This window comes from Hyla sarda, unplaced genomic scaffold, assembly GCF_029499605.1.
Source record: "Hyla sarda isolate aHylSar1 unplaced genomic scaffold, aHylSar1.hap1 scaffold_237, whole genome shotgun sequence".
Lineage (NCBI taxonomy): Eukaryota > Metazoa > Chordata > Amphibia > Anura > Hylidae > Hyla > Hyla sarda.
The window spans coordinates 175070-201782 of NW_026609054.1; the positions used below are offsets into that span (position 1 = coordinate 175070).

At 50.7% G+C, this 26713-nt stretch overlaps 1 protein-coding gene across 1 annotated transcript in view; it reads left to right on the forward strand.

The window, feature by feature from the left end:
- LOC130322638 (transient receptor potential cation channel subfamily M member 2-like) overlaps positions 1 to 26713 on the forward strand; it is a 285004-nt gene that overhangs the window by 73860 nt on the left and 184431 nt on the right. The window contains exons 5-9 of the mRNA XM_056553109.1: positions 4195 to 4355; positions 7803 to 7983; positions 8955 to 9016; positions 17011 to 17211; positions 23548 to 23650. Coding sequence (XP_056409084.1) covers positions 4195 to 4355; positions 7803 to 7983; positions 8955 to 9016; positions 17011 to 17211; positions 23548 to 23650 — 708 coding nt within the window. The remainder of the gene's footprint in view (positions 1 to 4194; positions 4356 to 7802; positions 7984 to 8954; positions 9017 to 17010; positions 17212 to 23547; positions 23651 to 26713) is intronic.

Genomic DNA, 26713 nt, shown 5'->3' on the forward strand with positions numbered 1-26713 from the left:
AGTACAGGTGAGGCACCAGAGACACAGGAAGGCAGCGCAGAGTACAGGTGAGGCACCGTAGGCACAGGAAGGCAGCACAGAGTACAGGTGAGGCACAGGAGACACAAGAAGGCAGCGCAGAGTACAGGTGAAGCACAGGAGACACAGGAAGGCAGCGCAGAGTACAGGTAAGGCACCAGAGGCACGAGAAGGCAGCGCAGAGTACAGGTGAGGCACCAGAGACACAGGAAGGCAGTGCAGAGTACAGGTGATGCACCGTAGGCACAGGAAGGCAGCACAGAGTACAGGTGAGGCACAGGAGACACAAGAAGGCAGTGCAGAGTACAGGTGAAGCACAGGAGACACAGGAAGGCAGCGCAGAGTACAGGTAAGGCACCAGAGGCACGAGAAGGCAGCGCAGAGTACAGGTGAGGCACCAGAGACACAGGAAGGCAGTGCAGAGTACAGGTGATGCACCGTAGGCACAGGAAGGCAGCACAGAGTACAGGTGAGGCACAGGAGACACAGGAAGGTAGCGCAGATCACAGGTGAGGCACCCGATACACAGGAAGGCAGCGCAGAGTACAGGTGAGGCACAGGAGACACAAGAAGGCAGCGCAGAGTACAGGTGAAGCACAGGAGACACAGGAAGGCAGCGCAGAGTACAGGTGAGGCACCGGAGACACAGGAAGGCAGCGCAGAGTACAGGTGAGGCACCAGAGACACAGGAAGGCAGCGCAGAGTACAGGTGAGGCACCGGAGACACAGGAAGGCAGCGCAAAGTACAGGTGAAGCACAGGAGACACAGGAAGGCAGCGCAGAGTACAGGTGAGGCACCGGAGACACAGGAAGGCAGCGCAGAGTACAGGCGAGGCACAGGAGACACAAGAAGGCAGCGCAGAGTACAGGTGAAGCACAGGAGACACAGGAAGGCAGCGCAGAGTACAGGTAAGGCACCAGAGGCACGAGAAGGCAGCGCAGAGTACAGGTGAGGCACCAGAGACACAGGAAGGCAGTGCAGAGTACAGGTGATGCACCGTAGGCACAGGAAGGCAGCACAGAGTACAGGTGAGGCACAGGAGACACAGGAAGGCAGCGCAGAGTACAGGTGAGGCACCGGAGACACAGGAAGGCAGTGCAGAGTACAGGTGAGGCACAGGAGACACAAGAAGACAGCGCAGAGTACAGGTGAAGCACAGGAGACACAGGAAGGCAGCGCAGAGTACAGGTGAGGCACAGGAAGGCAGCACAGAGTCCAGGTGAAGCACCAGAGACACAGGAAGGCAGCGCAGAGTACAGGTGAGGCACCGGAGACACAGGAAGGCAGCGCAGAGTACAGGTGAGGCACAGGAGACACAAGAAGGCAGCGCAGAGTACAGGTGAAGCACAGGAGACACAGGAAGGCAGCGCAGATCACAGGTGAGGCACCGGAGACACAGGAAGGCAGCGCAGAGTACAGGTGATGCACAGGAGACAAAAGAAGGCAGCGCAGAGTACAGGTGAAGCACAGGAGACACAAGAAGGCAGCGCAGAGTACAGGTGAGGCCCAGGAGACACAGGAAGGCAGCACAGAGTACAGGTGAGGCACCAGAGACACAGGAAGGCAGCGCAGAGTACAGGTGAGGCACCGGAGACACAGGAAGGCAGCGCAGAGTACAGGTGAGGCACAGGAGACACAAGAAGGCAGCGCAGAGTACAGGTGAGGCACCAGAGACACAGGAAGGCAGCGCAGAGTACACGTGAGGCACCAGAGACACAGGAAGGCAGCGCAGAGTACAGGTGAAGCACAGGAAGGCAGTGCAGAGTACAGGTAAGGCACCGGAGGCACAGGAAGGCAGCGCAAAGTACAGGTGAGGCACCCGAGACACAGGAAGGCAGCGCAGAGTACAGGTGAGGCACCAGAGACACAGGAAGGCAGCGCAGAGTACAGGTGAGGCACAGGAGACACAGGAAGGCAGCGCAGAGTACAGGTGAAGCACAGGAGACACAGGAAGGCAGCGCAGAGTACAGGTGAGGCACCGGAGACACAGGAAGGCAGCGCAGAGTACAGGTGAGGCACCAGAGACACAGGAAGGCAGCGCAGAGTACAGGTGAGGCACCGGAGACACAGGAAGGCAGCGCAAAGTACAGGTGAAGCACAGGAGACACAGGAAGGCAGCGCAGAGTACAGGTGAGGCACCGGAGACACAGGAAGGCAGCGCAGAGTACAGGTGAGGCACAGGAGACACAAGAAGGCAGCGCAGAGTACAGGTGAAGCACAGGAGACACAGGAAGGCAGCGCAGAGTACAGGTAAGGCACCAGAGGCACGAGAAGGCAGCGCAGAGTACAGGTGAGGCACCAGAGACACAGGAAGGCAGTGCAGAGTACAGGTGATGCACCGTAGGCACAGGAAGGCAGCACAGAGTACAGGTGAGGCACAGGAAGGCAGCGCAGATCACAGGTGAGGCACCGGAGACACAGGAAGGCAGTGCAGAGTACAGGTGAGGCACAGGAGACACAAGAAGGCAGCGCAGAGTACAGGTGAAGCACAGGAGACACAGGAAGGCAGCGCAGAGTACAGGTGAGGCACAGGAAGGCAGCACAGAGTACAGGTGAAGCACCAGAGACACAGGAAGGCAGCGCAGAGTACAGGTGAGGCACCGGAGACACAGGAAGGCAGCGCAGAGTACAGGTGAGGCACAGGAGACACAAGAAGGCAGCGCAGAGTACAGGTGAAGCACAGGAGACACAGGAAGGCAGCGCAGATCACAGGTGAGGCACCGGAGACACAGGAAGGCAGCGCAGAGTACAGGTGATGCACAGGAGACAAAAGAAGGCAGCGCAGAGTACAGGTGAAGCACAGGAGACACAAGAAGGCAGCGCAGAGTACAGGTGAGGCCCAGGAGACACAGGAAGGCAGCACAGAGTACAGGTGAGGCACCAGAGACACAGGAAGGCAGCGCAGAGTACAGGTGAGGCACCGGAGACACAGGAAGGCAGCGCAGAGTACAGGTGAGACACAAGAAGGCAGCGCAGAGTACAGGTGAGGCACCAGAGACACAGGAAGGCAGCGCAGAGTACACGTGAGGCACCAGAGACACAGGAAGGCAGCGCAGAGTACAGGTGAAGCACAGGAAGGCAGTGCAGAGTACAGGTAAGGCACCGGAGGCACAGGAAGGGAGCGCAAAGTACAGGTGAGGCACCCGAGACACAGGAAGGCAGCGCAGAGTACAGGTGAGGCACCAGAGACACAGGAAGGCAGCGCAGAGTACAGGTGAGGCACAGGAGACACAGGAAGGCAGCACAGAGTACAGGTGAGGCACCAGGAACACAGGAAGGCAGCGCAGAGTACAGATGAGGCACCGTAGACACAGGAAGGCAGCGCAGAGTACAGGTGAGGCAGAGGAGACACAGGAAGGCATCGCAGTGTACAGGTAAGGCACCGGAGACACAGGAAGGCAGCGCAGAGTACAGGTGAGGCACCGGAGACACAGGAAGGCAGCGCAGAGTACAGGTGAGGCAGAGGAGACACAGGAAGGCAGCGCAGAGTACAGGTGAGGCACAGGAGACACAGGAAGGCAGCGCAGAGTACAGGTGAGGCACCGGAGACACAGGAAGGCAGCGCAGAGTACAGGTGAGGCACCGGAGACACAGGAAGGCAGCGCAGAGTACAGGTGAGGCACAGGAGACACAGGAAGGCAGCGCAGAGTACAGGTGAGGCACCGGAGACACAGGAAGGCAGCGCAGAGTACAGGTGAGGCACAGGAGACACAGGAAGGCAGCGCAAAGTACAAGTGAGGCACCAGAGACACAAGAAGGCAGCGCAGAGTACAGGTGAGGCAGCGTAGGCTGGATTAGGTTTATCCCATTATTCTGGGCTATCCTCTCCTGGACACATAGAGGAAAGAGAGCCCCAGAGAAAAGGCCACACTTAGGCCATGAGGGTTTGGTGGTTGTTCACCTCTTTACAACTCGTGTCCATTCTGAACCCTCACTTACTAACAATGGGGTGTATCACCATCATGGTATTCCTGCACTGAGTGAGGGGATTGGACCGGCCAGGCGGACCAATTGTTGTCTTCTTCCTCTTCTGTCGTCTTCATGTCTTAAAATGTGGGGGGGAGGGGGACAATGTCCACGGTGTGTCATGGGATTGAATTGGGGCCAGAGTGTGTGCTGCCCCCATGTGGTCCTCGTGTTCATTGTCAGATTTCTGTACATGTTCCCCTGGTCAGGTGCCTGGATCATCACTGGTGGTTCTCATGCTGGGGTCATGAAGCACGTGGGAGAGGCCATCCGGGATTTCAGTGGAGATCAACTGGGCTCGGAGATTGTCCTCATCGGCATCGCCACCTGGGGCATCGTGCACAACAGAGAATACCTGCTGAGCGCAGCGGTGAGACCCCCAAAACCTACTAGGGCTCTGTATACAGTGAGGGTCCCCAATAATATTAATGATTTTACAATGTGACCACCTCTAATACTGCCCCCTGTGGTCTCCACTAGTAACTGTGACCTCTACAATACTGCCCCCTGTGGTCTCCACTAGTAACTGTGACCTCTACAATACTGCCCCCTGTGGTCTCCTCTAGTAACTGTGACCTCTACAATAGTGCCCCCTGTGGTCTCCTCTAGTAACTGTGATCTCTACAATACTGCCCCCTGTGGTTTCCTCTAGTAACTGTGATCTCTACAATACTGCCCCCTGTGGTCTCCTCTAGTAACTGTGATCTCTATAATACTGCCCCCTGTGGTCTCCTCTAGTAACTGTGATCTCTACAATACTGCCCCCTGTGGTCTCCTCTAGTAACTGTGACCTCTACAATAGTGCCCCCTGTGGTCTCCTCTAGTAACTGTGATCTCTACAATACTGCCCCCTGTGGTCTCCTCTAGTAACTGTGATCTCTACAATACTGTCCCCTGTGGCCTCCTCTAGTAACTGTGATCTCTACAATACTGCCCCCTGTGGTCTCCTCTAGTAACTGTGACCTCTACAATAGTGCCCCCTGTGGTCTCCTCTAGTAACTGTGATCTCTATAATACTGCCCCCTGTGGTCTCCTCTAGTAACTGTGACCTCTACAATACTGCCCCCTGTGATCTCCACTAGTAACTGTGATCTCTACAATACTGCCCCCTGTGGTCTCCTCTAGTAACTGTGATCTCTACAATACTGCCCCCTGTGGTCTCCTCTAGTAACTGTGACCTCTACAATAGTGCCCCCTGTGGTCTCCTCTAGTAACTGTGATCTCTACAATACTGCCCCCTGTGGTCTCCTCTAGTAACTGTGATCTCTACAATACTGCCCCCTGTGGTCTCCTTTAGTAACTGTGATCTCTACAATACTGCCCCCTGTGGTCTCCTCTAGTAACTGTGACCTCTCCAATACTGTCCCCTGTGGTCTCCTCTAGTAACTGTGATCTCTACAATGCTGCCCCCTGTGGTCTCCTCTAGTAACTGTGACCTCTACAATACTGCCCCCTGTGGTCTCCTCTAGTAACTGTAATCTCTACAATACTGCCCCCTGTGGTCTCCTCTAGTAACTGTGACCTCTACAATACTGCCCCCTGTGGTCTCCTCTAGTAACTGTGATCTCTACAATACTGCCCCCTGTGGTCTCCTCTAGTAACTGTGATCTTTCCAATATTGCCCCCTGTGGTCTCCTCTAGTAACTGTGATCTCTACAATACTGCCCCCTGTGGTCTCCTCTAGTAACTGTGATCTCTACAATACTGCTCCCTGTGGTCTCCTCTAGTAACTGTGATCTCTACAATACTGCCCCCTGTGGTCTCCTCTAGTAACTGTGATCTTTCCAATACTGCCCCCTGTGGTCTCCTCTAATAACTGTGATTTCTACAATACTGCCCCTGTGGTCTCCTCTAGTAACTGTGATCTCTACAATACTGCCCCTGTGGTCTCCTCTAGTAACTGTGATCTCTACAATACTGCCCCCTGTGGTCTCCTCTAGTAACTGTGATCTCTCCAATACTGCCCCCTGTGGTCTCCTCTAGTAACTGTGATCTCTCCAATACTGCCCCCTGTGGTCTCCTCTAGTAACTGTGATCTCTACAATACTGCCCCCCTGTGGTCTCCTCTAGTAACTGTGACCTCTACAATACTGCCCCCTGTGGTCTCCTCTAGTAACTGTGATCTCTACAATACTGCCCCCTGTGGTCTCCTCTAGTAACTTTGACCTCTACAATACTGCCCCCTGTGGTCTCCTCTAGTAACTGTGATCTCTCCAATACTGCCCCCTGTGGTCTCCTCTAGTAACTGTGACCTCTACAATACTGCCCCCTGTGGTCTCCTCTAGTAACTGTGATCTCTCCAATACTGCCCCCTGTGGTCTCCTCTAGTAACGGTGATCTCTACAATACTGCCCCCTGTGGTCTCCTCTAGTAACTGTGACCTCTACAATACTGCCCCCTGTGGTCTCCTCTAGTAACTGTGACCTCTACAATACTGCCCCCTGTGGTCTCCTCTAGTAACTGTGACCTCTACAATACTGCCCCCTGTGGTCTCCTCTAGTAACTGTGACCTCTACAATACTGCCCCCTGTGGTCTCCTCTAGTAACTGTGACCTCTACAATACTGCCCCCTGTGGTCTCCTCTAGTAACTGTGATCTCTACAATACTGCCCCCTGTGGTCTCCTCTAGTAACTGTGATCTCTACAATACTGCTCCCTGTGGTCTCCTCTAGTAACTGTGATCTCTACAATACTGCCCCCTGTGGTCTCCTCTAGTAACTGTGATCTTTCCAATACTGCCCCCTGTGGTCTCCTCTAATAACTGTGATTTCTACAATACTGCCCCTGTGGTCTCCTCTAGTAACTGTGATCTCTACAATACTGCCCCTGTGGTCTCCTCTAGTAACTGTGATCTCTACAATACTGCCCCCTGTGGTCTCCTCTAGTAACTGTGATCTCTCCAATACTGCCCCCTGTGGTCTCCTCTAGTAACTGTGATCTCTCCAATACTGCCCCCTGTGGTCTCCTCTAGTAACTGTGATCTCTACAATACTGCCCCCCTGTGGTCTCCTCTAGTAACTGTGACCTCTACAATACTGCCCCCTGTGGTCTCCTCTAGTAACTGTGATCTCTACAATACTGCCCCCTGTGGTCTCCTCTAGTAACTTTGACCTCTACAATACTGCCCCCTGTGGTCTCCTCTAGTAACTGTGATCTCTCCAATACTGCCCCCTGTGGTCTCCTCTAGTAACTGTGACCTCTACAATACTGCCCCCTGTGGTCTCCTCTAGTAACTGTGATCTCTCCAATACTGCCCCCTGTGGTCTCCTCTAGTAACGGTGATCTCTACAATACTGCCCCCTGTGGTCTCCTCTAGTAACTGTGACCTCTACAATACTGCCCCCTGTGGTCTCCTCTAGTAACTGTGACCTCTACAATACTGCCCCCTGTGGTCTCCTCTAGTAACTGTGACCTCTACAATACTGCCCCCTGTGGTCTCCTCTAGTAACTGTGATCTCTACAATACTGCCCCTGTGGTCTCCTCTAGTAACTGTTATCACTCCAATACTGTCCCCCTGTGGTCTCCTCTAGTAACTGTGACCTCTCCTATACTGCCCCCTGTGGTCTCCTCTAGTAACTGTGACCTCTCCTATACTGCCCCCTGTGGTCTCCTCTAGTAACTGTGACCTCTCCTATACTGCCCCCTGTGGTCTCCTCTAGTAACTGTGATCTCTACAATAATGCCCCCTGTGGTCTCCTCTAGTAACTGTGACCTCTCCTATACTGCCCCCTGTGGTTACATTGGTGGACTATTTAGCTGCTTCCATCACAGTTGCCCGTTGAGGGATTCCTTTATAATGCAGCGTTTCCTTTGTAGGGTGGAGCTCCAGCCTTGTACCCAATGGATGAAGGATCCCAGGGATCATTGTGCTGTCTGGATAATAACCACACCCACTTTATCCTGGTGGATGATGGGACACATGGAAAGTACGGAGTGGAAATCCCTTTGAGAATTCGTCTGGAGAGATACATCTCCCAACAAACCATGAATAAAGGAGGTGAGAGCAGACCTGGTGGAATCCATTGGATGACGTCATTGTATTTGTTGTTCTACCGTACAGATGGACCGTCATCTCAGGTCACGGGGTTTCCATGGACATCTTCTGTCCTTATAGTGGTGGTATAGAAGTCCTGCCTTAGACTGATCCCGCTGAGACCTTGTGCTCACATAACGTTATTGTCCTCCATTCTAGGTCATGAGAACTTTTTGTGCCTTGTCTACTGAAGGACATGGGCACCATAAGGTCACCCCATTCTACATTTCTTATTTAGTCTGATCTCGGTCCGGATTGATATAGTATCTGGATGCTAATACCACATTGTTAGATCCTCACCATCATACACACAGACTGTCGTCCATATTGGCACATTCCACATGGGCATAGAGTCAGGATGGGGTGTGAGATAGCGAAAAGTTACTGAATTCTTCTACTGAGCCAATACCTGACCCGGAGCCCATGAAGGTCAGGATATAGAACATTACTGGCAATGCTTTTTGATGCCCCATTTTATTCCCACTGTAGTCTTGGTCACCATAGAGGCAATAAGGACAGAACCACAGAAAAAAAGGGGCCTCACTGGTGTTGTGGGGAGATATGCCTGATATTGTCCATGATAAACCCATCCTGTCCTCCAAATACTGGACCCTACAACCGGCCCTATGACATGATGTAACGTGGACGTGTCTGGATGTCCTCTCAATATTCTGCCAACATAAGACCTTTCTGTCTTTTATATCACCGGTAATGCTAAATTACGTAGATTTATTGATCCATAGTAGAAATAATTACATGAAGGGCGCGTTTCGGCATATTGCCTTCCTCAGCTTGCTGCCTATGGGACGAAACGCGTCCTTCATGTAATTATTTCTACTATGGATGAATAAATCGACGTGATTTAGCATAGATGGTCTGCTCCCACCTCGTGCACCACCACAGACCTGACTATTACCAAACGTTCTGTCTTTTAGGGACCGCATTGAAGATCCCGATTGTGTGTGTGGTGCTGGAAGGAGGCCCCGGAACCCTAGATGTGAGTATCTGGCACACCCGCCCGGTCCCGACTTGGCCGGGGAGCCTTTTAGTGGTTTTTGAATACATCTCATTTTCACGGTCATTGTTTAGCACTTCTGTCAGATCTTTGGTTGGTTCCAGCCAAAATGATGGTTTCATGGGCCATAGGTACAGGTGACGTCGTATCAGTGGAGGGTGATCTCCAGAATGAAGGTCCAAACCCTGTACTGGCCCAGACACTCCACATCTGACATAAGGTTCTAAGCCACATAGGAATGAGACCCCCCCCCCCCCCCCCCCACTTCCCCAAGCCCCATCTGAAATAAATACACAAACACTAATTTTTGGAAATAAAAGTCCACCAGTCTATATTTGAGGGTTAAATAAATAAATAAATATTAAATAAAATAATTCATCAAATAAATATCTATTTAAAAACCATTAGCCAATAAACCCATAAAATCATGAATACTTGACCATATAACTAAAACCATCAGCTTCACCAATAAAAATAACCATCTGCCCAGACCTGTCTGGGTGACACCCCAAAAATACTAACAATAGAACTGTCCACCCCCGATAAAGAACGGAGCGATGCCCCTTAAAAACAGACCGTGACAGGGGAGGGTGGGTGGGCAACCGTGACAGGGGAGGGTGGGATGGCGACCGTGAAAGGGGAGGGTGGGTGGTCGACCGTGACAGGATAGGGTGGGCGACCGTGACAGGGGAGGTGGGTGGTCGACCGTGACAGGGGAGGGTGGGAGGTCGACCGTGACAGGGGAGGGTGGGAGGTCGACCGTGACAGGGGAGGGTGGGATGGTGACCGTGACAGGGGAGGGTGGGATGGCGACCCTGACAGGGGAGGGTTGGTGGTCTACCGTGACAGGGGAGGGTGGGTGGTCGACCGTGACAGGGGAGGGTGGGTGGTCGACCGTGACAGGGGAGGGTGGGTGGTCGACCGTGACAGGGAAGGGTCGGTGGGCGACCGTGACAGGGAAGGGTCGGTGGGCGACCGTGACAGGGGAGGGTGGGTGGCCGACCGTGACAGGGGAGGGTGGGTGGCCGACCGTGACAGGGGAGGGTGGGAGGTCGACCGTGACAGGGGAGGGTGGGAGGTCGACCGTGACAGGGGAGGGTGGTCAACTGTGACAGGGGAGGGTGGGTGGTTGACCGTGACAGGGGAGGGTGACCTTGACAGGGGAGGGTGGGTGTGCGATGCTCTTCTGGATCTTGACACGGAGAGTGAGCTGAGCCCACAGAAGCAGCTCTCTTATAACTAACTGAATTCCCGCCAAAACCAGGAGAACCAATAAAATAACACCTTCAATCTGTTCTGCCAGGTTCTCAGTAGCAGGAGTCTGTGAGGTGTCGCCCCTGACCTCTCTCTAGTGCCGGATCTGACCTTTCTATAGTGCCGGGTCTGACCTTTCTATAGTGCCGGGTCTGACCTCTCTATAGTGCCGGGTCTGACCTCTCTATAGTGCCGGGTCTGACCTCTCTATAGTTTCGGGTCTGACCTCTCTATAGTGCCGGGTCTGACCTCTCTATAGTGCCGGGTCTGACCTCTCTATAGTTTAGGGTCTGACCTCTCTATAGTTTCGGGTCTGGCCTCTCTATAGTGCCTGGTCTGACCTCTCTATAGTGCCGGGTCTGACCTCTTTATGGTGCCGGATCTGACCTCTCTATAGTGCCGGGTCTGACCTCTCTATAGTTTAGGGTCTGACCTTTCTATAGTTTAGGGTCTGGCCTCTCTATAGTGCCTGGTCTGACCTCTCTATAGTGCCGGGTCTGACCTCTCTATAGTGCCGGGTCTGACCTCTCTATAGTGCCGGGTCTGACCTCTCTATAGTGCCGGATCTGACCTTTCTTTAGAGCTGTGTCTGACCTCTCTATAGTGCCGCCCCTGACCTCTCTATAGTGCCGCCCCCTGACCTCTCTATAGTGCCGGTCTGACCTCTCTATAGTGTGTTATCCCTGTTCTATGACATCACTATACTCCTATACTGCCCCCTACCCCCCTTATATACCGATCCCTTTGGTCTTCTATACCCTTTTCCATACCCCGCCTATTTACTGCTCCCTATGGCCTCCCCACCCCCTATATATGGGTTTCTATACCTTCCATATTTCCCCTATTACCTCTTCCTCCTGAGTGCACTTATGCAGGACCTTCTAGGACCTGATGATGTCATGGCAGGTCCTTAAAGGTCCAGTAAGAGACTCTGCGCAGCCCTACCAGCTATAGGATAACGTGTGCCGTCCCTGTTGACGTACCGAAATTAAAAAGAAAACAAAGGTGCGCTCCTAGTGTAGAAGTTAAGATAAGCAGGTGCCCCAAAAGGTTTGATTCTGCTTACCAGAAGATGTTGCGCTGCGGGCGCAACACCGTGAAGTTCCTGTAGTATGACCATGAGGATTGAGGTCAGCAAGCCGAGGCGTCCTTCTCAATTGGCTCTGGGTCACTCCAGTAAATGAACATCAATTGGATGGGTGTCCAGGAAAAATAGGACTCTGCCAGGCACTTCTCCTCTAGGTATTGAAAGTCCAGACCACACAAGATGGATGCAGGGACAATCACTTTATTGGTGCCTTCTCAGGTGCCTTCTCAGGTGTCTTCTCAGGTGCCTTCTGAGGTGTCTTCTCAGGTGCCTTCTCAGGTGTCTTCTCTGGTGCCTTCTCAGGTGTCTTCTCAGGTGTCTTCTCAGGGGCCTTCTCAGGTGTCTTCTCTGGTGTCTTCTCAGGTGCCTTCTCAGGTGTCTTCTCAGGTGCCTTCTCAGGTGTCTTCTCTGGTGTCTTCTCAGGTGTCTTCTCAGGTGCCTTCTCAGGTGTCTTCTCTGGTGCCTTCTCAGGTGCCTTCTCAGGTGTCTTCTCAGGGGCCTTCTCAGGTGCCTTCTCAGGTGCCTTCTCAGGTGTCTTCTCAGGTGCCTTCTCCTGTGCCTTCTCAGGTGTCTTCTCAGGTGCCTTCTCAGGTGCCTTCTCAGGTGCCTTCTCAGGTGTCTTCTCAGGTTCCTTCTCAGGTGCCTTCTCAGGTGTCTTCACAGGTGTCTTCTCAGGTGCCTTCTCAGGTGCCTTCTCAGGTGCCTTCTCAGGTGCTTTCTCCGTCTAGCACTTTATGTAGTGCATCACAGCGCTATGTGACATGCGGGCACAATTTCAGTCCCGCAGCCAGGACTACATAGTACACAGGATTACCCACCTACTACCAGCCTCGCTTTCACTATCATTCGTAAACTATTGTTTGGTTTACATACAGCACGGACACTGGGCACTTTTGCTTACACACCACTTTTAAACATTTTAACCATTTATGTCCTAGTGACAGTATATTATATTCACATGTGTAATGCTTTATTGTTTTTTTTTATATTATGTCCCAAATTCACTGTTTTTATATGTTATGTAACTTGTTGACCTTGTGACCCGGTAGTGATTACCTCAGGGCCATATAAACAAGGTCTGTGTTTGACTTGTGCCTGACGAAGAGTCCCGCTCGGACCTGTTGTTGCACCAATAAAGTGATTGTCCCTGCATCCATCTTGTGTGGTCTGGACTTTCAATACCTAGAGGAGAAGTGCTGGCATAGTCCTATTTTTCCAGGACACCCATCTAATTGATGTTCATTTGCTGCTGACGCACCGGACCCTGAGCTTCACAACTTCATAAACTTCCACTTTGTGGCCAGAAATGGAGGAGATCCAGTGTGTTGTAATAAGGCCGGGATGTGGAGCCCTGCCCACTCCCATGATGGCCGCCCTGTGTGATGTCACTAGTTCTCTATAAGATGTAGATGACTTCACCTACAATGGAAGACAGAGGCCTCCATCACCGGAACCATGTCCCATATCTGCTCCATCTTCTCCACCATTTACTACATCTTAGATTATAAGGTGGACAAAAGACAAGGGCCCCTCACGTTCACCATAGGACCCTAGTGTGGTGGCCCAGAGCAGTGAAGGGCCCCTCACGTTCACCATAGGACCCTAGTGTGGTGGTCCAGAGCAGTGAAGGGCCCCTCACGTTCACCATAGGACCCTAGTGTGGTGGTCCAGAGCAGTGAAGGGCCCCTCACGTTCACCATAGGACCCTAGTGTGGTGGTCCAGAGCAGTGAAGGACCCCTCACATTCACCATAGGACCCTAGTGTGGTGGTCCAGAGCAGTGAAGGACCCCTCACATTCACCATAGGACCCTAGTGTGGTGGTCCAGAGCAGTGAAGGGCCCCTCACATTCACCATAGGACCCTAGTGTGGTGGTCCAGAGCAGTGAAGGGCCCCTCACGTTCACCATAGGACCCTAGTGTGGTGGCCCAGAACAGTGAAGGACCCCTCACATTCACCATAGGACCCTAGTGTGGTGGTCCAGAGCAGTGAAGGGCCCCTCACGTTCACCATAGGACCCTAGTGTGGTGGTCCAGAGCAGTGAAGGGCCCCTCACGTTCACCATAGGACCCTAGTGTGGTGGTCCAGAGCAGTGAAGGACCCCTCACATTCACCATAGGACCCTAGTGTGGTGGTCCAGAGCAGTGAAGGACCCCTCACATTCACCATAGGACCCTAGTGTGGTGGTCCAGAGCAGTGAAGGGCCCCTCACATTCACCATAGGACCCTAGTGTGGTGGTCCAGAGCAGTGAAGGGCCCCTCACATTCACCATAGGACCCTAGTGTGGTGGTCCAGAGCAGTGAAGGACCCCTCACGTTCACCATAGGACCCTAGTGTGGTGGTCCAGAGCAGTGAAGGGCCCCTCACGTTCACCATAGGACCCTAGTGTGGTGGTCCAGAGCAGTGAAGGGCCCCTCACGTTCACCATAGGACCCTAGTGTGGTGGCCCAGAGCAGTGAAGGGCCCCTCACATTCACCATAGGACCCTAGTGTGGTGGTCCAGAGCAGTGAAGGGCCCCTCACGTTCACCATAGGACCCTAGTGTGGGGGTCCAGAGCAGTGAAGGGCTCCTCACATTCAACATAGGACCCTAGTGTGGTGGTCCAGAGCAGTGAAGGGCCCCTCACGTTCACCATAGGACCCTAGTGTGGTGGTCCAGAGCAGTGAAGGACCCCTCACGTTCACCATAGGACCCTAGTGTGTTGGTCCAGAGCAGTGAAGGACCCCTCACGTTCACCATAGGACCCTAGTGTGGTGGTCCAGAGCAGTGAAGGGCCCCTCACGTTCACCATAGGACCCTAGTGTGGTGGTCCAGAGCAGTGAAGGGCCCCTCACGTTCACCATAGGACCCTAGTGTGGGGGTCAAGAGCAGTGAAGGGCTCCTCACATTCACCATAGGACCCTAGTGTGGTGGCCCAGAACAGTGAAGGGCCCCTCACATTCACCATAGGACCCTAGTGTGGTGGTCCAGAGCAGTGAAGGGCCCCTCACGTTCACCATAGGACCCTAGTGTGGGGGTCCAGAGCAGTGAAGGGCTCCTCACATTCACCATAGGACCCTAGTGTGGTGGCCCAGAACAGTGAAGGGCCCCTCACATTCACCATAGGACCCTAGTGTGGTGGTCCAGAGCAGTGAAGGGCCCCCTCACGTTCACCATAGGACCCTAGTGTGTTGGTCCAGAGCAGTGAAGGACCCCTCACATTCACCATAGGACCCTAGTGTGGTGGTCCAGAGCAGTGAAGGACCCCTCACGTTCACCATAGGACCCTAGTGTGTTGGTCCAGAGCAGTGAAGGACCCCTCACGTTCACCATAGGACCCTAGTGTGGTGGTCCAGAGCAGTGAAGGGCCCCTCACGTTCACCATAGGACCCTAGTGTGGTGGTCCAGAGCAGTGAAGGGCCCCTCACGTTCACCATAGGACCCTAGTGTGGTGGCCCAGAGCAGTGAAGGGCCCCTCACATTCACCATAGGACCCTAGTGTGGTGGTCCAGAGCAGTGAAGGGCCCCTCACGTTCACCATAGGACCCTAGTGTGGGGGTCCAGAGCAGTGAAGGGCTCCTCACATTCACCATAGGACCCTAGTGTGGTGGTCCAGAGCAGTGAAGGGCCCCTCACGTTCACCATAGGACCCTAGTGTGGTGGTCCAGAGCAGTGAAGGACCCCTCACGTTCACCATAGGACCCTAGTGTGTTGGTCCAGAGCAGTGAAGGACCCCTCACGTTCACCATAGGACCCTAGTGTGGTGGTCCAGAGCAGTGAAGGGCCCCTCACGTTCACCATAGGACCCTAGTGTGGTGGTCCAGAGCAGTGAAGGGCCCCTCACGTTCATCATAGGACCCTAGTGTGGTGGTCCAGAGCAGTGAAGGGCCCCTCACGTTCACCATAGGACCCTAGTGTGGTGGCCCAGAACAGTGAAGGGCCCCTCACATTCACCATAGGACCCTAGTGTGGTGGTCCAGAGCAGTGAAGGACCCCTCACGTTCACCATAGGACCCTAGTGTGGTGGTCCAGAGCAGTGAAGGGCCCCTCACGTTCACCATAGGACCCTAGTGTGGTGGCCCAGAGCAGTGAAGGGCCCCTCACGTTCACCATAGGACCCTAGTGTGGTGGTCCAGAGCAGTGAAGGGCCCCTCACGTTCACCATAGGACCCTAGTGTGGTGGTCCAGAGCAGTGAAGGGCCCCTCACGTTCACCATAGGACCCTAGTGTGGTGTCCCAGAGCAGTGAAGGGCCCCTCACATTCACCATAGGACCCTAGTGTGGTGGTCCAGAGCAGTGAAGGGCCCCTCACGTTCACCATAGGACCCTAGTGTGGGGGTCCAGAGCAGTGAAGGGCTCCTCACATTCAACATAGGACCCTAGTGTGGTGGTCCAGAGCAGTGAAGGGCCCCTCACGTTCACCATAGGACCCTAGTGTGGTGGTCCAGAGCAGTGAAGGACCCCTCACATTCACCATAGGACCCTAGTGTGGTGGTCCAGAGCAGTGAAGGACCCCTCACGTTCACCATAGGACCCTAGTGTGGTGGTCCAGAGCAGTGAAGGACCCCTCACATTCACCATAGGACCCTAGTGTGGTGGTCCAGAGCAGTGAAGGACCCCTCACGTTCACCATAGGACCCTAGTGTGTTGGTCCAGAGCAGTGAAGGACCCCTCACGTTCACCATAGGACCCTAGTGTGGTGGTCCAGAGCAGTGAAGGGCCCCTCACGTTCACCATAGGACCCTAGTGTGGTGGTCCAGAGCAGTGAAGGGCCCCTCACGTTCACCATAGGACCCTAGTGTGGTGGTCCAGAGCAGTGAAGGGCCCCTCACGTTCACCATAGGACCCTAGTGTGGTGGTCCAGAGCAGTGTTTCCCAAGCTCGGTCCTCGTGTCCCCCCCACCCCAGGAGGTCATGGACTAAGGAAATCCTGAAAACATCAGAGGTGATATAGTGCATGAGGCATCACCCCAAGGGTTCTCTATATGGGATATCCTCAAATCATGACCTTTTGGGGGGACATAAAGGGGTACTCTGCCCCCAAGACATCTAATCCCCTATCCAAAGGATGTCTGATCGGTTCAGCGCCAGAGTCTTGTGACGTCATGGCTGCGCCCCGCTCATGATGTAATCCGGCATGGAGCGAAGTTTGCTCCATGCACCGGATGTCTGGGTTGCCGCAGCCAAGATCGCGGGGGTCTCCAGCAGCGGGACCTCCGTGATCAGAGTATCCCTTTAAGGACTGTGCTTGGGAAACACCGATTCAGAGGAATGCCAAAAAAAACCTTCTGGGGCAGATGCCCATTCCATCCCGATATCAAATATGGATCCTTGAACAACGTTCTGTCCCCATAAATCTAGTGCCATATCTTGTCCTTCAGGATCATGTGTCAGAGCTTTCCATAGTGTCGTCACATCGATGACCGCTCATTCTTCTCCTTGTCCCCTTGAGGACTACATATGTCTATGGTCCTCGCCATCTCTATATGTGACTGTAGCTGCTCCTCGTGGGCGGGGTCACATGTTTAGTTCCTATGAGGATCCTGCTGTAATAATAGAGTTTAGATGTTTACTCCATCTTTATCTCTTTCCATCCTGATCAGTGATGGTCCCTGGTTTGGTCCCATCCACATCCATTCTTTCCTCTTTCTTCAGACGATCTACAGCTCCATGAGTAATAACACGCCGTGCGTCATTGTGGAGGGGTCCGGGCGCGTCGCCGACATCATTGCACAAGTGGCAAATATTAGTCCCTCGAGGATTACCATCAGTCTTATTAAGGACAAGCTGAGGAACCTCTTCCAGGACACGTACGACGGTTTCACAGAAACGCAGATCATCATGTGGACCAAGAAGGTAAGTGACAGCCTGCAGTTCGTGGTACCTATCATCTAACAGAGTCTGCAGTTCGTGGTACCTATCATCTAACAGAGTCTGCAGTTCGTGGTACCTATCATCTAACAGAGTCTGCAGTTCGTGATACCTATCATCTAACACAGTCTGCAGCTCGTGGTACCTATTATCTAACACAGTCTGCAGCTCGTGGTACCTATTATCTAACACAGTCTGCAGCTCGTGGTACCTATTATCTAACATAGTCTGCAGCTCGTGGTACCTATCATCTAACACAGTCTGCAGCTTGTGGTACCTATTACATAACACAGTCTGCAGCTCGTGATACCTATTACCTAACACAGTCTGCAGCTCGTGGTACCTATTATGTAACATAGTCTGCATCTCGTGATACCTATTATGTAACATAGTCTGCATCTCGTGATACCTATTATCTAACATAGTCTGCAGCTCGTGGTACCTATTATGTAACATAGTCTGCATCTCGTGGTACCTATTATGTAACATAGTCTGCATCTCGTGATACCTATTATCTAACACAGTCTGCAGCTCGTGGTACCTATTATGTAACATAGTCTGCATCTCGTGATACCTATTATCTAACATAGTCTGCAGCTCGTGGTACCTATTATCTAACATAGTCTGCAGCTCGTGGTACCTATTATCTAACATAGTCTGCATCTCGTGGTACCTATTATGTAACATAGTCTGCATCTTGTGGTACCTATTATCTAACAGAGTCTGCAGCTCGTGGTACCTATTATCTAACACAGTCTGCAGCTCCTGGTACCTATCATCGAACACAGTCTGCAGCTCGTGGTACCTATCATCTAACACAGTCTGCAGCTCGTGGTACCTATTATCTAACACAGTCTAAAGTTCGTGGTACCTATCATCTAACACTGTCAGCTGCTCGTGGTACCTATCATCTAACACAGTCTGCAGCTCGTGGTACCTATTATATAACACAGTCTGCAGCTCATGGTACCTATTACATAACACAGTGTGCAGCTCGTGTTACCTATTATCTAACACAGTCTGCAGCTCGTGGTACCTATTATCTAACATAGTCTGAAACTTGTGGTACCTATTATCTAACACAGTCTGCAGCTCGTGGTACCTATTATCTAACACAGTCTGCAGCCCGTGGTAGCTATTATCGAACACAGTCTGCAGCTCGTGGTACCTATTAACTAACACAGTCTGCAGCTCGTGGTACCTGTCATCTAACACAGTCTACAGCTCGTGGTACCTATTATATAACACAGTCTGCAGCTCGTGGTACCTATTATCTAACACAGTCTGCAGCTCGTGGTACCTATCATCTAACAGAGTCTGCAGTTCGTGATACCTATCATCTAACACAGTCTGCAGCTCGTGGTACCTATTATCTAACACAGTCTGCAGCTCGTGGTACCTATTATCTAACATAGTCTGCAGCTCGTGGTACCTATCATCTAACACAGTCTGCAGCTTGTGGTACCTATTACATAACACAGTCTGCAGCTCGTGATACCTATTACCTAACACAGTCTGCAGCTCGTGGTACCTATTATGTAACATAGTCTGCATCTCGTGGTACCTATTATGTAACATAGTCTGCATCTCGTGATACCTATTATCTAACATAGTCTGCAGCTCGTGGTACCTATTATGTAACATAGTCTGCATCTCGTGGTACCTATTATGTAACATAGTCTGCATCTCGTGATACCTATTATCTAACACAGTCTGCAGCTCGTGGTACCTATTTTGTAACATAGTCTGCATCTCGTGGTACCTATTATGTAACATAGTCTGCATCTCGTGATACCTATTATCTAACATAGTCTGCAGCTCGTGGTACCTATTATCTAACATAGTCTGCATCTCGTGGTACCTATTATGTAACATAGTCTGCATCTTGTGGTACCTATTATCTAACAGAGTCTGCAGCTCGTGGTACCTATTATCTAACACAGTCTGCAGCTCCTGGTACCTATCATCGAACACAGTCTGCAGCTCGTGGTACCTATCATCTAACACAGTCTGCAGCTCGTGGGACCTATTATCTAACACAGTCTAAAGTTCGTGGTACCTATCATCTAACACTGTCAGCTGCTCGTGGTACCTATCATCTAACACAGTCTGCAGCTCGTGGTACCTATTATATAACACAGTCTGCAGCTCATGGTACCTATTACATAACACAGTGTGCAGCTCGTGTTACCTATTATCTAACACAGTCTGCAGCTCGTGGTACCTATTATCTAACATAGTCTGAAACTTGTGGTACCTATTATCTAACACAGTCTGCAGCTCGTGGTACCTATTATCTAACACAGTCTGCAGCTCGTGGTACCTATTATGTAACATAGTCTGCAGCTCGTGGTACCTATTATTTAACACAGTCTGCAGCTCGTGGTACCTATTATCTAACACAGGCTGCCACTCGTGGTACCTATTATCTAACACAGTCTGTAGCTCGTGGTACCTATCATCTAACACAGTCAGCAGCTCGTGGTACCTATTATCTAACAGTCTACAGCTCGTGGTACCTGTATTCTAACAAAGTCTGCAGCTCGTGGTACCTATCATGTAACAAAGTCTACAGCTCGTGGTACCTGTCATCTTACACAGTCTGCAGCTCGTTGTACCTATTATCTAACAGTCTGCAGCTCGTGGTACCTATTATCTAACACAGTCTGCAGCTCGTGGTACCTATTATCTAACACAGTCTGCAGCTCGTTGTACCTATTATCTAACAGTCTACAGCTCGTGGTATCTATTATCTTATACAGTCTGCAGCTCGTGGTACATATCATCTAACAGTCTGCAGCTCGTGGTACCTATCATCTAACACAATCTGCAACTCGTGGTACCTATCTAACACAGTCTACAGCTCGTGGTACCTATCATCTAACACAGTCTGCAGCTCGTGGTACCTATTATATAACACAGTCTGCAGCTCGTGGTACCTATCATATAACACAGTCTGCAGCTCGTGGTACCTCTTATCCAACACAGTCTGCAGCATGTGGTACCTATCATTTAACAGTCTGCAGCTCGTGGTACCTATTATCTAACACAGTCTGCAGCTTGTGGTACCTATTATATAACACAGTCTGCAGCTCGTGGTACCTATCATCTAACACAGTCTGCAGCTCGTGGTACCTATCATCTAACACAGTCTGCAGTTCGTGGTACCTATCATCTAACACAGTCTGCAGTTCGTGGTACCTATTATATAACACAGTCTGCAGCTTGTGGTACCTATTATATAACACAGTCTGCAGCTCGTGGTACCTATCATCTAACACAGTCTGCAGCTCGTGGTACCTATCATCTAACACAGTCTGCAGTTCGTGGTACCTATCATCTAACACAGTCTGCAGTTCGTGGTACCTATTATATAACACAGTCTGTAGCTCCTGGTACCTATCATCTAACAGTCTGCAGCTCGTGGTACCTATCATCTAACAGTCTACAGCTCGTGGTACCTATCATCTAACACAATCTGCAGCTCTTGGTACCTACTATCTAACACAGTCTGCAGCTCGTGGTACCTATTAACTTACACAGTCTGCAGCTCATGGTACCTATTATCTAACACAGTCTGCAGCTTGTGGTACCTATTACATAACACAGTCTGCAGCTCGTGATACCTATTACCTAACACAGTCTGCAGCTTGTGGTACCTATTATGTAACATAGTCTGCATCTCGTGGTACCTATTATGTAACATAGTCTGCATCTCGTGATACCTATTATCTAACATAGTCTGCAGCTCGTGGTACCTATTATCTAACATAGTCTGCAGCTCGTGGTACCTATTATCTAACATAGTCTGCATCTCGTGGTACCTATTATTTAACACAGTCTGCAGCTCGTGGTACCTATCATCTAACACAGTCTGCAGCTCGTGTTACCTATTATCTAACACAGTCTGCAGCTCGTGGTACCTATTATCTAACATAGTCTGCAGCACGTGGTACATATTATCTAACACAGTCTGCAGCTCGTGGTACCTATCATCTAACAGTCTGTAGCTCGTGGTACCAATCATCTAACACAGTCTACAGCTCGTGGTACCTGTCATCTAACAGTCTGCAGCTCGTGGTACCTATCATCTAACACAGTCTGCAGCTCGTGGTACCTATTATCTAACACAGTCTGCAGCTCCTGGTACCTATCATCGAACACAGTCTGCAGCTCGTGGTACCTATCATCTAACACAGTCTGCAGCTCGTGGTACCTATTATCTAACACAGTCTGCAGCACGTGGTACCTATTATCTAACACAGTCTGCAGCTCGTGGTATCTATTATCTAACACAGTCTGCAGCTCGTGGTATCTATTATCTAACACAGTCTGCAGCTCGTGGTACCTGCAATCTAACACAGTCTGCAGCTCGTGGTACCTATCATCGAACAGTCAGCAGCTCGTGGTACCTATCATCTAACACAATCTGCAGCTCGTGGTACCTATTATCTAACACAGTTTGCAGCTTGTGGTACCTATTATCTAACACAGTCTGCAGCTCGTGGTATCTATTATCTAACACAGTCTGCAGCTCGTGGTACCTGTCATCTAACACAGTCTGCAGCTCGTGGTACCTATCATCGAACAGTCAGCAGCTCGTGGTACCTATCATCTAACACAATCTGCAGCTCGTGGTACCTATTATCTAACACAGTTTGCAGCTTGTGGTACCTATTAACTAACACAGTCTGCAGCTCGTGGTACCTATTATATAACACAGTCTGCAGCACGTGGTACCTATTATCTAACACAGTCTGCAGCTCGTGGTACCTATTATCTAACACAGTCTGCAGCTCGTGGTACCTATTATCTAACACAGTCTGCAGCTCGTGGTACCTATTATCTAACACAGTCTGCAGCTCGTGGTACCTATTATCTAACACAGTCTGCAGCTCGTGATACCTATCATCTAACACAGTCTGCAGCTCGTGGTACCTATCATCTAACACAGTCTGCAGCTTGTGGTACCTATCATCTAACAGTCTGCAGCTCGTGGTACCTATCATCTAACACAGTCTGCAGATTGTGGTACCTATTATCTAACACAGTCTGCAGCTCGTGGTACCTATTATCTAACACAGTCTGCAGCTCGTGGTACCTATTATCTAACACAGTCTGCAGCTCGTGGTACCTATCATCTAACAGTCTGCACCTCGTGGTACCTATCATCTAACACAATCTGCAGCTCGTGGTACCTATCATCTAACACAGTCTGCAGCTCGTGGTACCTATCATCTAACATAGTCTGTATCTCGTGGTACCTATTATCTAACACAGTCTGCAGCTCGTGGTATCTATTATCTAACACAGTCTGCAGCTCGTGGTAGCTATAATCTAACAGTCTGCAGCTCATGGTACCTATCATCTAACACAATCTGCAGCTCGTGGTACCTATTATCGAACACAGTCTGCAGCTCGTTGTACCTATTAACTAACACAGTCTGCAGCTCGTGGTACCTATTATATAGCACAGTCTGCAGCACGTGGTACCTATTATCTAACACAGTCTGCAGCTCGTGGTACCTATTATCTAACACAGTCTGCAGCTCGTGGTACCTATTATCTAACACAGTCTGCAGCTCGTGGTACCTATTATGTAACATAGTCTGCAGCTCGTGGTACCTATCATCTAACACAGTCTGCAGATTGTGGTACCTATTATCTAACACAGTCTGCAGCTCGTGGTACCTATCATCTAACACAGTCTGCAGCTCGTGGTACCTATCATCTAACAGTCTGCAGCTCGTGGTACCTATCATCTAACACAGTCTGCAGCTCGTGGTACCTATCATCTAACATTGTCTGTATCTCGTGGTATCTATTATCTAACACAGTCTGCAGCTCGTGGTACCTATTATCGAACACAGTCTGCAGATTGTGGTACCTATCATCTAACACAGTCTGCAGCTTGTGGTACCTATCATCTAATACAATCTGCAGCTCGTGGTACCTATCATCTAACACAGTCTGCAGCTCGTGGTACCTATCATCTAACACAATCTGCAGCTCGTGGTACCTATTATCTAACACAGTCTGCAGCTCGTGGTACCTATCATCTAACACAGTCTGCAGCTCGTGGTACCTATCATCTAACACAGTCTGCAGCTCGTGGTACCTATCATCTAACAGTCTGCAGCTCGTGGTTTCTATCATCTAACACAATCTGCAGCTCGTGGTACCTATTATCGAACACAGTCTGCAGCTCGTGGTACCTATTATCTAACACAGTCTGCAGCTCGTGGTACCTATTATCTAACACAGTCTGCAGCTCGTGGTACCTATTATCTAACATAGCTTTGTCTTATTTATTTCCTACAGATCCAAGACATCGTGCGGATGGGATCTCTGCTCACCATCCTCAGAGAAGAGAAAGTGGGGGATCAGGGAATGGACGTGGCTATCCTGCAGGCTTTACTAAAGGGTCAGTGTCCTTCATACCACGGGGGGGGGGGGGTAGGCTTTTCTATATGTCCACGACTAAGGCTGATCTCAGGGACATCCGTGCCCCCGAATAAACGTATTGTCAGGGGTATTGTTCCAACAAAGCAGATAAGAGACATTGTGTGCGCCCCCTGGGGGTCAGAGGTCATATGTGTTCTTTAGTGGCAGCTCTGCCATCATTTATATACTCCGCTGATCAGAATCCAAGAGTCATTCTCCCAAAATACTTTCTGGTACAATCTGTCCTCAGAATTCTCTAACCCTTTCTCTGATGGCCACCATTTTCGTTGGTATTCCAATTTAGAAGGGGAGTGATTCGGGGGAGATTTATCAAAACCTGTCCAGAGGAAACGTTCCTGAGTTGCCCATAACAACCAATCAGATCGCTGCTTTCCTTTTGCAGAGGTCTTGTTAAGAATGAAAGCAGCGATCTGATTGGTTGCTATGAGCAACTCAGGAATGTTTCCTCTGGACGGGTTTTGATGAATTTCCCCTGATGAGTCTTTTACCTGCTGCACTAAATTTCCCTGCTGACCATTGCTCATCCATAGTCCTCAACACTGATGGTTTCTTTAAAGGGGTACTCCAAACTAAACTTTTCCCGTTTTTAAACACAACAAAACCTGCCTAACCGGCCAGACCAACTTACCTAAACTAACAATATACCTATATACATATATATTATCAAAATACTATCACACACCCCCACACATCCTTTACATAAACATAAAAATAGCTTTAACTAAAAACAACCAGACTTGGTAAAAACTCAACCGCACATTACATTCACAACTATATATATATGAAAAAGAAAAAGCAGCACCCCTAAAGTCTGGGTGTAGGGGTGCCTCCTATTGTAAACCTTGGTGAGAGGTCCAATGTAAATACAGTGACCCCCCGACCTACGATGGCCCCGACATACCATATATATACAGTGACCCCCCCGACCTCCAAAGACCCCGACATACCATATATATATATACAGTGACCCCCCCCCGACCTACGATGGCCCCGACATACCATATATATATACAGTGACCCCCCCGACCTACGATGGCCCCGACATACCATATATATACAGTGACCCCCCCGACCTACGATGGCCCGACATACCACATATATATACAGTGACCCCCCGACCTACGATGGCCCCGACATACCATATATATATACAGTGACCCCCCCGACCTACGATGGCCCCGACATACCATATATATACAGTGACCCCCCAACCTACGATGGCCCAGACATACCTTATATATACAGTGACCCCTGACCTACGATGGCCCTGACATACCATATATATACAGTGACCCTCCCCGACCTACGATGGCCCCGACATACCATATATATACAGTGACCCCCCGATCTACGATGGCCCCGACATACCATATATATACAGTGACCCCCCGACCTACGATGGCCCCGACATACCATATATATACAGTGACCCCCCGACCTACGATGGCCCCGACATACCATATATATACAGTGACCCCCCCGACCTCCGATGGCCCCGACATACCATATATATACAGTGACCCCCGACCTACGATGGCCCTAACATACCATATATATATACAGTGACCCCCCGACCTACGATGGCCCCGACATACCATATATATACAGTGACCCCCCGACCTACGATGGCCCCGACATACCATATATATATACAGTGACCCCCCCGACCTACGATGGCCCCTACATACCATATATATACAGTGACCCCCCAACCTACGATGGCCCCGACATACCATATATATACAGTGACCCCCCGACCTACGATGGCCCCGACATACCATATATATATACAGTGACCCCCCCGACCTACGATGGCCCCTACATACCATATATATACAGTGACCCCCCAACCTACGATGGCCCCGACATACCATATATATACAGTGACCCCCCGACGTACGATGGCCCCGACATACCATATATATATACAGTGACCCCCCGACATACGAAGGCCCTGACATACCATATAAATACAGTGACCCCCCGACCTCCGATGGCCCCTACATACCATATATATACAGTGACCCCCTGACCTACGATGGCCCCGACATACCATATATATATACAGTGACCCTACGATGGCCCCGACATACCATATATATATACAGTGACCCCCCGACCTACGATGGCCCCTACATACCATATATATACAGTGACCCCCCGACCTACGATGGCCCCGACATACCATATTTATACAGTGACCCCCGATCTACAATGGCCCCGACATACCATATATATACAAGGACCCCCGACCTACGATGGCCCCTACATACCATATATATATACAGTGACCACCCGACCTACGATGGCCCCGACATACCATATATATATACAGTGACCCCCCGACCTACGATGGCCCCTACATACCATATATATACAGTGAACCCCTGACCTACGATGGCCCTGACATACCATATATATATACAGTGACTCCCCGACCTACGATGGCCCCGACATACCATATATATACAGTGACCCCCTGACCTACGATGGCCCCTACATACCATATATATACAGTGACCCCCTGACCTACGATGGCCCCGACATACCATATATATACAGTGACCCCCGACTTACGATGGCCCCAACATACCATATATATACAGTGACCCCCCGACCTACGATGGCCCCGACATACCATATATATACAGTGACCCCCTGACCTACGATGGCCCCGACATACCATATATATATACAGTGACTCCCCGACCTACGATGGCCCCGACATACCATATATATACAGTGACCCCCTGACCTACGATGGCCCCTACATACCATATATATACAGTGACCCCCTGACCTACGATGGCCCCGACATACCATATATATACAGTGACCCCCGACCTACGATGGCCCCAACATACCATATATATACAGTGACCCCCCGACCTACGATGGCCCCGACATACGATAATTTCAGCATACGATCACTCTCAGAGGCAGCATCACCATACAATGCTTTTGTATGTTGGGGCCATCGCATAAACGGCTATCCGGCAGCGCAGACTGCTTCAGCCACCAC